The 15,451-nt window shown below is 38.3% G+C and overlaps 1 protein-coding gene across 3 annotated transcripts in view; it reads right to left on the bottom strand.

Annotated features, from left to right (window-relative positions):
• Nucleotides 1-5,892: 5,892 nt before the first annotated feature.
• Nucleotides 5,893-15,451, bottom strand: part of LOC114054125 (protein FAM110B) — a 192,827-nt gene continuing 183,268 nt past the window's right edge. For all 3 annotated transcript variants that reach the window (XM_027877263.1, XM_027877264.1, XM_027877265.1), the window contains exon 3: nt 5,893-8,261. In XM_027877263.1, the coding sequence (XP_027733064.1) occupies nt 6,836-7,948 (1,113 nt within the window). In that variant the 5' untranslated portion in view covers nt 7,949-8,261 and the 3' untranslated portion in view covers nt 5,893-6,835. The remainder of the gene's footprint in view (nt 8,262-15,451) is intronic.

Below are 15,451 nucleotides of genomic sequence, written 5' to 3'. Positions count from 1 at the left end.
TGATTAGTCAACTATGGCAGTAATTTGAAAAGCAAATTCACATTTGGCCTCTTTCCTAGGTCAAAAGAGCAGAAAGTATACCCTCAAGTTTTATCATCCTCCCCATAATGCTTAGGACATCTGGAATGATGTAGAAAAGGCAGGCAGTGCAGTAGATGAGTAGTTAGAAGTGGAATTAAGAAGATGAGTTCAAATCCAGCCTCAGACACTTACTAGCTGTGTGACCCTAGAAAAGTCACTTAACCTCTGTCTGCCTCAATTCCCCCTGCTGTAAAATGGGGATAAAAATAGCATCTATCCCTCAAGGTTATTGCGAGGATAAAATGAAATAAAATTCGTGAAGTACTTTGAAAACCTTAAAGTGCCATATAAATACTAGTTATTATTACTAAATCATTGGTCTGATTTTTCATAAGATACAGTAGGCAGTAGGCAGAATTAGATTTTCTTTCTCCCCATATTATAATGAAATTTGGCATAAAAATTTAGGCCAGTGTTCTTCATGCTAGAAATTGGGGAAGAGCAGTTTCAAGTGTTCAAGGATATACCTCACTTATCCTCCCTTTAAGCACCCCTTTAACCCACTATGTCCCAAATCAAGCATTTGTGAACTGAGAATATTGGAGAGGTGCCTTTTTCTTCAAAGTGGTTTGTTTAGTGTCACATAGTTGAACAACTGTGGCAGAAAGAAAACTATGAAGGAACAGTGGGATCACTAGAGTGAACTGGGTTTGACTCGGCTGTCTTGTACATTTATCACATACAAGCCATTGTTGGTGATACGCTGTAGTATCTACTCACAACACCATGAGGCAGCTGATGGCACAGTAGATACAGTGCAGGAAGATCTGAGTTCAAATTTGGCCTCAGATAACTTGCTTGCTGTGTGACTCTGGGCAAGTTATTTAACCTCTGTTTGCTACAGTTTCCTCATCTGTCAAATAGGGATAATAATAGCACCGACCTCCAATGGTTGTTGTGAAGACTAAATGAAATAATCGTAAAGCATTTACTTCAGTGTCTGGCACATAGAAAACACTATGTAAATGTTAGCCATTATTATTATATTTTTATTGCTCATTTGCAAGTTTTCTGCTTCAGAGATCATAGTGTTCTATGATTCCAAGCCATATACCATCACTAGGGATATTGGTGTTAAAAAGGGATTTTGCAGTAGAATCAATGAAAGTGCAGTGACACTCCCCTAATACCTTTGTAATTCTGGGCCCAGTTTACTGTCCACAACCATACCTAAGACATTTATCACTTGCAGTAACTGGGGATTGTTAGCCTAGAGGCAAGATTTCAGGAGTGGGGTGAGGAGGGAAGGGGAATGTTACTTGTCTTCAAGTCTGCTGAGGGCTGGAGCAAAGACTTGATTTGTTTTGCTTGGTCCCAGAGGATAGAAAAATGGGCAGAAGATGCATATTGTGTTTGATATCAGGAAAAACTTCTTAACAATTCAATTATTCAAGAGGGGAATGGATTGCATGGAGGAGTGGGGGGTGGTTGCCCCTCCCATGGCTTCAAACAGAAAATGACCACTTACCAAATATATTAGAGTGGGCAGTTCCTTCATGTCTGGGCTGAACTAGACAGCCCCTGAAGATCTATTGAACTCTTAAACTTGAAGATATTTTTACTAACGAACCTCAATCAGCTTCCAGTCTAACTTCAAATTAATATTGGGCAATACTTATTACAGTGAGCTATGAAATAAGGAAAAATATAAGGCAGCAAAATTTAGTAGCAGTCTAAGTATTGTTGAATTAATAATTGCATGCAAATTTCTTTTTATTTCAAAGGGAAATAGTCTGTTACCTTCAAAGCAATCATGGGATCATCATTCTTTTGGTGACTGACCGTAAGTAAACAAAGCTGACTCAGTTCTCTCTCCCCTGTGTTTTCATTAAGCACTTTGTATCTTACTGAATGAGTACACTTCCACCAAGTACACATGCTTTTATGGAAGGAAAAAAAAAAACACTGTGGTAAAATGTGATGAAATGATCCTGATTGGCTGTACTGTCAAAATGCACCCTGATTTTTGAATTCCTGCCAAACATATTTGCCTTCACAGTATTATCCTTGAAATGTCCTTGATCAATGAGATGAGATACATCTTTTAAATTGCAGCCTACTCAATTGCCTAATGTCTTTGAACTCAGTGGGATGGATTGATCATGATAGAGCAGCTCCAAGCATGTGCCCCATTATTTCCTAAGATGATTATTATCTGCAAATTAACTGAAATAATGATTAGTTTCTGATTGGTTGCTACCCATTGTTCATGTAGATATTCAAGATGGCATTTGACCCTTGCTTGGAAAATTCAAATGACAGGCAGCAGGTAGAACTTTAAAAACTACTCAAAGACCTGCTAGATTAAAATAAAAATGCCAAATGTTTGGAGGCTCTCTCTCTGTGTTGCAAATGCCATTAGGCACTGGGTTGTCAGATGTTGATGTAAGTGGTTCTTACTGGGGTTTGTTGGTGGTTGGGAATTTAGTCATTCTCAATAGGGCCATGCCAACACCATCACACTTGCCATAAACTAATGGAAACATATGTCCTGAATTTTTAATATGACTATTTTACAGAGGATAGTGGGGGGTAATGTGGCACAGTGGATAACCTTGGAGGCTAGAAGCCTTGGATTCAACTCTAGTCACTGACACAAACTATTTGTGTGAATATGGGCAAGTCGTTTCATGTCAGGCCATTTCATATCTCACTCCAGACAGCTCTCTAAGGTTAAGTTACAGAGCAATTGTTGATCTGCATTCGTAGAGGGAGTATCCATATTGGGAGTTCCCTAACCAGTGAAATTACAGATTTGGCTCAACAATACTTAGGGTAAAAAAAAATCACTAATAATTACTACTATTTTCCATTCATGCTTTTTAATTTATAAGGAATTTTAGAAATTAATAAATTCCCTCAAGCAGAATAAAAGTCCATAGAAATAGGGATTATTACTCATTATTCTTTTTAAACCCAGTTTCCTAGCTCAATGCTTGGCATATAATAGGCATTTTAATGTTTGTTGAATTGAATTGACTCAAGCCTTGAAAAAGTCACAACTGTACTCAATTTGTTTGCCTAGGGTTTATTAATGGTTCAGTTTGCAAAAATGGTTTCCAAATTGTTCTTTATCAGTCTGAGAACTTAATGATGAGCATACCTAATGTATAATACTTCCATGAACAGATGACCAAAAGCCCATCAAGAACTAGAATGAAATTGGGATGAACATCTCCAAAACGTCACCATTTGTACAAAGAGGGCAATGCAAAGTTTCCTTTCCATTGCCTTCCTGAGATTTGCTCTGAATACAACTTGCCTGTGCTTTTTTTTTTGTTTGTTGAAGCAATCAGGGTTAAGTGGCTTGCCCAGAGTCACACAGCTAGTAAGTGTTATGTGTCTGAGGACAGATTTGAACTCAGGTCCTCCTGACTCGAGAGCTGGTGCTCTATTCACTGTGCCACCTAGCTACCTCTTGCCTGTGCTTTTGAGGGAGGAAATAAGCATTTATTAAGTGCCTACAACGTGCCAGGCACTGTGCTAAGTGCATTACAAATATCTCATTTGGTCTTCACAGCAATGAGGGGCCAGGTGCCATTATTATCTCCATTTTACAGATGAAGAACCCAAGGCAGACAGATTAAATAAGTTGCCCAGCTAGAAAGTATATTAATCTGAACTCAGTATATTAATCTTCCTGACTCCAGGCCCAGCCCTCTATCCACTGTGCAACCTACTTACTTCTGAGAACAAAGCCACTACAAAACACATAACTTATGGCCTCAAAGCACTACTTGCCAAGAGGCAGCATCTTGTGTGGGCAAGAAGATCGACTTGCAGTCAGGAATATAAGGGTTTGAATTCTGCCTCAGACACTTACTCAACTTCTCTCAGCCTCAGTTTCCTCATTGGTAAAATGGGGATAATACAACCTGTAGTATGTATCTCATTTTTCAAAAAGATTCAGTAAGATAATGTCAGTAAAGCACTTTGCGAGACATCAGTTATTATTAATGTTCTTACATGAGAGATCTGTTCCTCTCTGAAAAAGTAAAAAAAAAATGTTGGCTAAAACTTGTTCTGGGTCAACAGAGAAAAAAAAAGAAATTATTCCAGTTGTTTCTTTATCTATAAAATATGGGGGTTGGATTAGACAGCCTATATGGACCCTTCTAGCTTCCTACAATGTTATGAACTACATTTTTAAAAAGTCCTTTTATCAGTCCTATTTCAAATTCAAGTAGGACTCACAACAGAAAAAATAACTTATAGAAAAGTTAGGATCTCTATATTAGATTCACAGTCCCCTCTCCCTATTTTTAGAAGAGTAGAGAGTGAAAGGACTCATGGGTTTATGAGAAATGATATACGGGAGTCCTGTATTTTCTTTGTCGGTTTCTGAAAAAGTATATTTGAAAGACAAAACCTCATAGGGCCTAATTACAAGTGGGCCTACACCATAATATTTACTTTTCCAATTATGTTCATCAAACTGTTACACTAGAAGGAGCACTCAATTTTCAGTGAGAGGAACAGGATTCAAATCCTGCCTTGGACACTTTGGGCAAGTCATATCCTTTCTGGGCTTCAGTTTTCTCAGGACTAGAGAACCTTTAAAGTCTCTTCCAGCTATAAATCTCAGATCATGTTTCCTTTTTTTTTCTTTTGGTGAGTCATAGGGTATAGAGATGGGGAGGATTCCATTTGTAAACAAAGTATTTACAGCACCATATTTTTTTAATACCTACGCAACAAATAAATGTCCATGTCTACCGTCCTATTTCCTCCAACTTAGGAGTGATTGGGTCCAATGATGGCAGAAAGAATAACACCTAAGGGAACTGAAATATCTCCTAAAACAGAAATGTGAAAACTGCAGATAATTTCAGTGTTAACAGTGTTAGATTTCTTCAAATAAAAATGAAATAATGCCTTCTCTGTAAAAACATATAAATATTTACTACTGAGGAGTCATGTGAAAGACTTGCAAGAGATGTCAGAAATAGAGGCTCAAGACAAGAAAAAACCCAATCCTGTCAGGTAAGTGTGAAATAAGCAAAGAAGTAAGAAGCTATTTTGGGAGTTGGGGTGAAACTCTTCTAGATCGGCAGGAAAATGTTGCTATAGCTACAATTAAAAGCACTGATGCTCAGAATAATGGGAATTGGGTAGAAATTCACCACAGCAGAGTTTAATCCAGACTGCTTCCAATAACTATGGTTCCTAAAGATACTATGGGGGTGGGAGATAAAAAGGATAAAGAGAAAACACCACCAAGAATGGCTGCACCAGGAGCAATTTATTAGCATAACACTTTTTTTTTTAAGATTTCATAACAACTGAAGTATGTACAAAGTCTTACAGCATTTACACCATAAAAAAAAGTTTCTTATTAGCTGATGAAGTATATAAGGTAGGGATGCAATGTACTTCAAAGCATGAATATGATAATGATGAAGCAGGCCACTGTACTTTCAACTTTTTTGCTACCACACCACAACTGTCTGCTGAATGACAGTTCATGAAATCATTGGGAAGACATCGATTGTCTTGAAAGGGGTTTGGGGGTGAGAAGCAACAGGTCAATGTGTTGCACTAACAACCATAAGAAGAAGGAAAAAGAAAAAGAGAAACTACATACTGTTGTATTTCTACAGTTTCTAGAGCTGTAACAGATGTTCACAGCCTGAGATATAACATATGCAAGACAACAGAATCACGCCTTGTCAGATATAGTTCAGCTACTGAAGATCTTTACTTTTGAATAGGAGGCTTTCTGCTAATATGGCTGTGTGTTTCCATTTTTTTTTCATGAACTCTTCAAATAGGTCTAACCCCACAAGCCCACCCGTCCCCTCAAGAAAAGAAAAAAAGAAAAAAAGAAAAAAAAGAAAACTTGGAAGAATGTATTTGATAATTTTTCAAAAGGGAGAAAAACAAGGCATTTAGTATCAGCTTTAGGGTCCAGTCATTCCTGTCAAAAGTTTAAGACTGGGAATCTTTGAATGATCCACAAAACATCGCTCCAACCCTCTGCTTCCTCACATCAAATATCACTCACACCACCACCTCCTATTTTTCCTTGGGATCAGGCTACGTAGACCCAGAGGTATTTCTATACCGACTCAAATTCAAGGTTTGGCTAAATTATTTCACTTAAAAGAAATGCTTAATAGTTTGTGTCTCCAGACTACAGCTTCAGGATGTTGCATGAAAATTTCAGGCAGAAAGTGATAAGTATTTTATTTCCCATTCTATTCCTCTAGAAACTTAGATCTCTTCAACTTTGCTTAGGCCAATGCCATCATTTTTGAGATGAAATCCACTTTCCCCCCCCATTCTTACTCTTTAACTTGTAGGCTAAGTGGGCATTATTTAAAAAAATAATTACTTAAAAAAATTACATTCCCAACTCAAAAGCCAGTAATGAAGGTTGACAAATTTTAATTAAGACACATAAAGGTGGGCTATAAAAACACAACTACATAAATATTGAAGAAGTCATTATTCCATTTTCATGTAAACAGTTCTGATTAGAGAATGAAGCCCTAACTAGATTCTAGTCTTAAACTTTTGGCAGATAACATGTATGCTCAGCCAGGCTCTGCGGTTATTGTTCAAGTGGAAGCCAGATCAGTTCACATGTTGACAGGCATGCAACTTGAAAACATTGCACAACAGGCAACACAAAGAGATTGGAGAAGTTTACGAAACTTCAAGTAGACTTCACAACCCTTCACAACTGACTATTCACAGACAAAGATATGGACCTTCCTCATCTTACTACGGGGAGTGTGCCTCCCCCCTTCTCTCACACATGAGATACTTTCTGTGACTCTCTTGCTTGCTTGATGCTATACAACCACTTGATGATTCGGGCATTTCTCTCGATTGCAGAAATGCCATATGGCACACGGTCATTGGCACTGTCGTCATTTCTAAGGTCGCTGTTGCTGTCCTGAGACTGTTCACAGTCTGAGCTGATCATGCTTGCACTGCGAAAGTTGAGGGATATTATATCGGAGTTAGCCCTTGCAAAGTTTTCCATCCCAAGGTTTTCAAGCTCTTCGGGATCCAAGCCACAGTAGTTAAAGAATCTCTCCACATCTGCATCCACACGAAAGTATCTGTCACTTAAGTCTGATTTGGACCGTTGCAGGGAAGGTCTCCGGCTGACGCCACAACTGGACTCTACTGTGTCAATTTCGGGAGATTTCATTGTGGCAATGGCAGCGACCTTGGGTTTGGGGGGCAGCGGTGGTGCTGAACTACTGCAAGGTATTGCTTTTAAAGGTTTCACGCTACTCACTTTCCGAATGTCCGAGGAGCTATGGGAAACATGCAGGAAGGACTCTGCTGAGTGTTCAAGCAGCCTTCTGCTAACATTTGAGTTGCTCTCCTGGGGGCTGCTGCGGCCTTGGGTGGGGTAAACCTTTAGGGATTCTGCAAACGAGTGTCGGTTTAGTTCCGTGGAATCCGACCTGTGGGGTGGCCAGTTTCTGGCACTGTGTTTGTGACCTGAACCTGAGCTGGAGCCTTCAGAACTATTAATAATGTTTTTCAGTATCTCAAGTTTTAAGTTCTCCCTTTGCACACCACTCTCAGTCTTTGCACTGTTGTTAAACACTTTCAGGGTAGGGCTGCCCAAGGCTCGCTTTGCAGCAGGGCAGACAGGTGGCTTCGCAAGCACAGCTGGTTTCACAGGCTCCTGTTTGGCATTGATGACCTCTTGGCTCTTGACATATTTTGCCTTATCAGCTTCTAATCTTTCCACCGCACTCAGTCTTTTGGGATTAGGCTCTGCTTGCCTGCGGAAATAGTCTGGTCCTTTGTTCAAGATGCGGAGTGGAACGGCCGATGTGAACGTAACAGCCGGACTGACAGGTTTCACCATGCTACCTGTCTGTAGTGTCTCTGTAGGCATGTTGGGTGGTCTTTCCCCCGCAGCCGTTTTGGATTCTTTTCTGGGCTCTTCTGAACGGACTTTGTAGAAACATATACATTAAGCACAAGGAATAGTGGATGAATCTTTGGAATCTGGCGTTAGCAGTGCCTCATCTCACAGAGTTCATTAAATGCTACTGTGTTTCTCTCCTCCCTTCCTTTAAAGGCAGGCTTGTGTGCAAAGGGCCACCAGGCACAAGTCCGTTTAAATATGCTCTGCTGATTCCTTTCTTCTCACTAAAGGATGTGAGAGTCTCTCTTCCGTGGTCTTTGTGCTCAAGACAGGCAGGGATCTGAAAAACAAAATAACCAACCACGGGTTAGGATCAGTGCGTGACATCATAGCTATAGCAACAGAGAAACTCTGTAGACTCCTTTAGTCACTGGCTGAATTGCAGCTCCAGGCAGTGCAGTCAAAGCAAGCTGTCTCATCGGAAGCATTCATACCATCACACCTTTGGATAGCGTGCATCAGTTACAAATGATGAAAAATTTGGATTAATGGATGAATGCACGTATGCATCTGAGCCGGCATCTAATTTAATCAATTCTACACAGACAGGCTGAAGGAAACAGCAGCTCAATCAAAACTAAGCAACTATTCCAGCTGTTTTTCCAGAAGTGAGGAGCCTCCTCTGGGCTGTGTTGAACAAAGGCGCTGTGTAGAAAGAAACATGGGCACTGGAGTCCAAGTGCTAGGAGTGGCATCTTATCTCAACTTTCTAAATGCCACTCTGTTTCTGAGAGAAATCTTACTTTGGTCTGAATTGCACTTTCCATTGTCTGTAATCCATTCTTTTTCAATGGAAAGAATGATCCTAATTTCTGGATCACGCAGGAAATAATCACTTCCTTTTCAAGTCTCTCAAAAGCAGAAAGAATGGGTCAGGGGTTTAGACAAGAGGGACAGATAGAGAGCATTAAAGCCTCTCCTTGTTATCCACACACATCCATTGTAAGACATTCTATCTCAGCATCTCAGCTCTGAGCATTTTCTGTGACTGTCCTCCGTCCCTGGAATGCTCTGAATCCTGGCTTCCCTCAAGCCCCAGCTAAAATCCCATCTCCGAGAGGAAGCCTTTCCCAACCCCTCTTAATTCTAGTGCTTTCCTTCTTTTATTTTTTTCTCTTTATGCTGAATAGAGTTTGTATATATTTATTTGCTTGTTGTCTCTTAATTCTAGTGATTTCCTTCTTTTATTTTTTTATTTATGCTGAATAGTGCTTGTTTGTATATATTTATTTGCTTGTTGTCTCACAATTACGTTGTGAGCTCCTTGAAGGTAGAGACTGTCTTTTGTCTCTTTTTTGTATTCTCAGCACTCAGTACAGTGTCTGTCACATAGCAGGCATTTAATAGTAGTAGTAAAAAAAAATAGTATAGTAGAAGTACAGTGCCTGTCACATAGTAGGCACTTTCACATACAGGTGAGAGGCAGTATTTAGGATAAAGAGCTGGCTATGGAGTCCGGAAGACCTGGATTCAAATTCTGTCTCTGATACACACTGGTATTGGTATGACCTTAAACTTCCAATGGCCAAAGTAAATATCAATTTATAGGAGTTGGTAATCTATATTAGTGGGGGGAAATTTTACATAGGAAATTCCCTAAAGTGATGAAATCAATCAAGGGATGTTTATTAAGTTTCTACTATTTCCCAGGCACTGAAGCTAAATTTTGGGAGTACAAAGACAACATCATGATAGTTCCTGCCCTCAAGAAGCTTACAAGTTTCAAGACACTGTATAATTTCAATACAATTTCTCCATGGAATTTTTAGATTTTCAATGAAATCACCTGTCCAAATACCTTCACTTGCCTAATATAAAACCAATCTTTCCCCTCGTAAAGCAAGACTATACAGTATAGTCTTAAAAGAGTTAGTCTATCAAATAATATAAACTTTTCTTTAAATATTATTTGGACAAGAAATCTAGACTGATTTAAACATCAGAAATAAGGAGAAACATTTTCCTACTTGGAATAACTGCAAATATATGGACCAAATCTTTCCTTATTAATGGAGTACGAGTTCTTACTTCCTCAGTCCTTTCCTCAGTACCTGGAACTTCTCACCTTGGAACATCCCTTTCCGTGAGGGCCCCCTTCTCTTATTTGTATGTTCCTGTGGGGGGGCCTCGGCTGGTCATGCCTCATTTCTCTCCCAGCTGAGTTTCTGACTCTATGGACTTTGCCTTGAATCCCCTGTATGGGTACCTTCATACCTTCTCCCTTCCCTTCAGCTCCAGTATTGTCTTCTCTCTTTAGAATATAAGCATTTTGAAGGCAGGGATTGTCTTTCTTTTCGCTTGTATTTGTATCTACCATGCTTCACATAGTGCCACATTATTACTTGCTTAACACCTAGCTAAAAACAGCAGTTTCTTTATATACTTAAATTCCTCAATTCCCTACATTATCAGTATCATAATCTTAAAATGTCAATCAAGTATGCTTTATACTGTTTAAAACTTGGGTAGTGTTGAACAGTATCTACTTATAGGAATAACAAGTAGCTTCCTGAATAATTTAATATTAAAAACAACAACAACCCCACGACTATACTTGCCAATATATAGCAAACAACATCCCACCATAAGATTGCTATGAAAGTCATGTTAACATTCAACTTAATACACAATGCCCTGAAATCTAACTTTTTCAGCTCGATGACTTCATTACCTATTACTTGGATCGGAGAACACATGAAAAAAAAAATCTGTATTCCAAAGCAATTGGTTAATGGACTTCTTAATTTTTATTGCTGTTTTTCAGTTATCTGTGTTGCCCCTTTTTTCACTTCTCATTTTGATTTTCAGTGAAATAAAAACAATTGCTTTGGCCAAAAGAAAAGAAAAAAAAAAAAAACGCCAAACCTACACTCACTCTCCCTCTCCCCCAACCCCTCCCTAGAGTTCTCTAGACCTAGGTTACTTTGATCTTAAATTTTCCCAAGATACAGAATCAGAGCATTTTATCATCTTCCTAAGAAAGTTGATTGCCATCACCTTCATGTAGAGTTATAATTAGGGAAACTAAAATTTAGAAGATTGAGGCACTGAACAAAAATGTCAAGTAATTATTTACCTACTCAAGTAAATACAGTGATATTCACATAAAAACGCTCCATTTCCATAGTAAGGAAAGAAATAAAGTGCATATAACTAGTAACAAAATTAGAAACAACTGATTTCTCTCCTTGAAGTCTTCTGAAATACATTCTCTAAATACAAACCATCAATTTTGCTTTGATGATAAACTAGACACGATTTCAGTAATCTGCTCAGGGGCCTGCCATACTAAAAACATTTTCTTATTCAGGGTCTAAGGAGCCCCAAGGCAACTTCTGCATAAATGATTTTCCCTGAATTTGCAATTTCACATTGACATTTCAATTCTGTTTAAAAAGAAACCTCTTCTCATTAAGCTCAGAATGTTGTTTGTTTGAACAAATCTGCAATGAAACTTAGAAGGCAAAAAGAAATTCTCCTCTTGAGAGTCAGCCACCAAGTTGCTGGAAAGTTTCACCTGGAAAAGTTGTCCCCCATCTTAAAATGTCATGACTATGAAGAGATTCCAACTTTCTCAGGGAAAAAAAAAATGATGGAAACAGTGGGCTACTGTGAGAGTAGAAGACCATCTTTACTTACATACCATACCAGAAAGGGAGGCACAAACCTGAGTACAGAAAGACATAGAAAGATGGAGTGCTGAACAATGTGGCAATTCTTTTACCCAACCATTTGGTACTATCTAGGGATAAGTCAGTCTCTAGATAGGGTGGTATTGCTAACCCCATTGACTACACTGGTGCTCTCCAATTAGCCTGCTTTGAGGAGAGAATATTAAAATCCATTGAAATCTATCAGCATTCACTCTAGTTTTACTTGATGGTCATTGTGACATGGTGGGATGGAAAAAATTCTTCACTCTACAGCCAACCTAGTGATGATTCTCTCTCCAGATTTAGTTGGGCTGGTCTTTGGACAACAGATAGGCAGGCTACAGCATTTGTACTAGAAGTCTTGCAAGTCTGGACCAATCTGCCAGAACTTACTCTCCAAATGGAATATTCTATGACAATCTAGAGTTTCCTCCTATATTTAAAAAAAAATAAAAATCTCAAAGAAAAAGCCTATCACTAATGATTTTACTTTTTTCTTCTCTAGTTCTGGTTATTTCATTGTCCTAACCAGAACAATATTTGGATTACAAAATAGTATAGCCTTCAACTTTAGAACAATAATGTTTTGTCTGAACACTCATTTCTCAAATGCCTCTCCTTTCAAGGGTAACATTTACCACTTACACAGCTCACAGAAATGTTATAAGGATTAATAATAACATATCCAGAAAGAGACTGGAATTCTGCTGTTGCAGAGAAAAGTAGTTTTTCCTCCCTTATTTTGTTATTAATAGTTGTTCTCTTTCTCTGGATTAGACTGCATTTGGTAAGGGAGCATAAAAGGTACAGATGAGAAGAGTGAGACAGAAGAAAAGCATGCCAAAGGATTATGCAATAGCCTGGGGGGAATCCCCAAAGCCTGGCCTATTTAATGCTTTTAGGAACAATTTAATCAACAAAATTAGAATGCTTACTATGTCCAGTACAGTGTTAGGTGCTGGAGATAATTAAACAAAACGGTGAGAATCCCTAAATCTTCAAGAGTTTATATTGTACTGAGGAGACAGAACATAAACATGGAAGAGCTAGGAGCCATGGGAGGCCATTGCAGAGAGGTAGATCAAAGCTTAATGTTCAAAACTGTATCGGGAGATGGTGGTCACCTCACTGGGAAGTATTCAAGCAAAGGCTGGATGACCACTTGTTGGTCTGTTTTGTTATGGGCTGGATGAGATGTCCCCTGAGCTGTGGCATTTTAATCTTCTTATCTCTATAACCTAGCACCATGTCTTATCCACAGACAGCCTAGATATATGTTTATTGAATTGCAAGGAATTCTACTTGACTCCAGAGGGGAGAAAAGCAGATGAAAATAAAATGAAACAAAACAAACCCAAACAATTACAAAGCACAATGTTCTCCCATTGGAAGTAGGCAGAACTACTAACTCCCCATTATTGGAAGTCTTCAAGCAAAGGTTGAATACTTGTAAATATTTCTTCTCAGGTCTGAGTTAAGTTAGATGATCTCTACTTCCCAGTCTCCTCCAGCCATGCCTTCGGTACGCATCTCCACTCATCATCCGAGAATGGATTCCATACCTGGAGCAACCCCTTGGATTTTGAGAAACCAGTTTTGACTTCATCTTGATCAGTTTCAGGCCTCTACTGCATTTCTGGGACATCCCCAGAAACATTACCATTTCCATATACATCTCCCCACTTCCAGCTCCCCAGTTTCCATTTATGTGTTGTTTCCACCTCCTAGAGTGGAAAGTTTTATTTGTCGTTTATTTGTCTCTCCAGCACTTAACACAGTGCTGGCACACTGTAAATGTTTAATAAATCCACTATCTATTTATAGCTACCTCTTAGGTTCTGTCCAATACTGAGATTCTATTGCAGAGGCTATGCAAGGTACCACCACTGCCTGGTAACAATTGTAGGACACAGCCTCAGATCAAAGTGAAAAAGACATCGAAGGGTACACCCATCCAATTCAATACCCCAAGGAACAATCTGAATTGATAGTCTACTAAAATTCTAGATTGGCACCCCAAATTTCTAGTATGACATGGCAAAACATCAAGCATAATTCACATTTATGTAACTGGAATAGCTATTTCATTTTGAGGTAAATTCTTAGAATTTTATGATCTGAAGGGACCTTAAAGAGTATTTGGTATAACTGCTCCATTTTCTAAATGAGTGAAAGGAACCCCCCAAAACTTAATGAATTTATCCAAAGTCAAATAGCATCGAATTGTTATTTGCTTATTAATTTTTGGCATAATAATCTAACTTGGCTAGAAGCCAATCCCTTCTGTCTATATTCTTGGTTGTTCCAATTTAGACAAGCAGATTCAAAGACTTCATAATTTATGCAAAGATAGTCCTCAAAGTATCAGCTGAATATTTAAAAACAAACATTTGAATTATCCCCAAATTAAAAAAAAGTACAAGAATGTTTCATTCCACAACTTAGGTATATCCTATCAAAAAAACAGCCAATGTTATCAAATACCTAATAGACAGAAGTCATCATGCTAGATGCAGTAAGGAACACAAAGAAGCATAGGGTACCCTCTCAGGAGGCCTAAAAGAATTTATAACCTATACAGGGAGACAAAACACATAGACGTAAAAAGCTAACCAATGAGACAAAGCCATATACTGGTGCCAAATGAATGAGCCAGATAGTAAGTGCCTCTGGAGTTTGGAGATGGATAAGAATGCCATGTTCTGAGGTGGTCAGGGAAAGTTTCATTACCCTTAAGATGGCCCTTAAAGGATGGATAAGATTTTAGATGGAAAGAAAAGACAGCTCCTTGCATGCTGGGGATGGATGGTGGTTTGAGCAAATCAATTAATCAACCAACCAATCAAGAAACATTTATTAACCAGCTAATACTGTCCCAAAGTCTTAATGTAGCTTAAAGCATTAAAACTTTCAGAAACATAAATGCTACAAAATTACAAAAGAACATAATTTGAAAGTCTGATTATTAGAAATGTAAAAACATTCATTTTTCTTATTAATATTCAACAGCCACCATATTGTGCTATATATCACTCTAGTTGACTTTTGAACTTCGTAAAAACTGTCATCAGCTGCTGCTCAGAGATGGAAAGTATTGCATTTGTAATAGCCTTATGATCACTCAAAGATAGTATTTGATGCAAGCATGACAGTTTTGACATGACCCCACATGAAAAAGTCTAATGGAGATAGATCAGGTGACCAAGGTAGTTAAGCAAGAAGATATTCTGTACTGATCCACCATTCTGAGAAACTGTTATCCAGAAAGTAGTGGACCAGCAAAATGCCTCATCTTGTTAAAATTTTTAAAAAGTACCATTCAAATTCACAAAATTAAAGAAGTACTTTCAAATGCTGGGTTTTTTTTTTTTTTTGCAAGTTTCTAATACACTTCTGAAGTTACTGAAGCGTAAAACTGCACTCATTCTTATGGGACACCCTGTATATTCCTGGCACTGGGCTAAGTGAAAGTATGGCAATGGAAACAAAAGAGGGATGCTGTCTATAAACTGCATACAAATGAGGTTGTGTTCAAAAACCAACTTCTTTGGAATGTGGTTTACTTTGTTAATAATGACACTGATCTAGAACTTTCAGGAATCCATAGAGCTATTCCACCTTACATATGTAGCATAATTTATTAATTTAAAAATTAGCAAATTAATACAAAAATAAGTTTTTACTATCTGAAATACATTAATACATGAAGGTTATGTGAAACAGTGAGAATGGAGTATCTCTGGGTATGAGCAAATCAACCCATCCATGATTTAGCAGATGAATCCCTCGGAATAGAGAGATTTAATGACTGAACCCA

This window comes from Vombatus ursinus, unplaced genomic scaffold (genome assembly GCF_900497805.2).
Source record: "Vombatus ursinus unplaced genomic scaffold, bare-nosed wombat genome assembly UNPS02014812.1, whole genome shotgun sequence".
In the NCBI taxonomy this organism is placed as follows: Eukaryota; Metazoa; Chordata; class Mammalia; order Diprotodontia; family Vombatidae; genus Vombatus; species Vombatus ursinus.
Note: the sequence above shows the minus strand (reverse complement) of the source record. Positions and strands in the feature narration are given on the sequence as shown.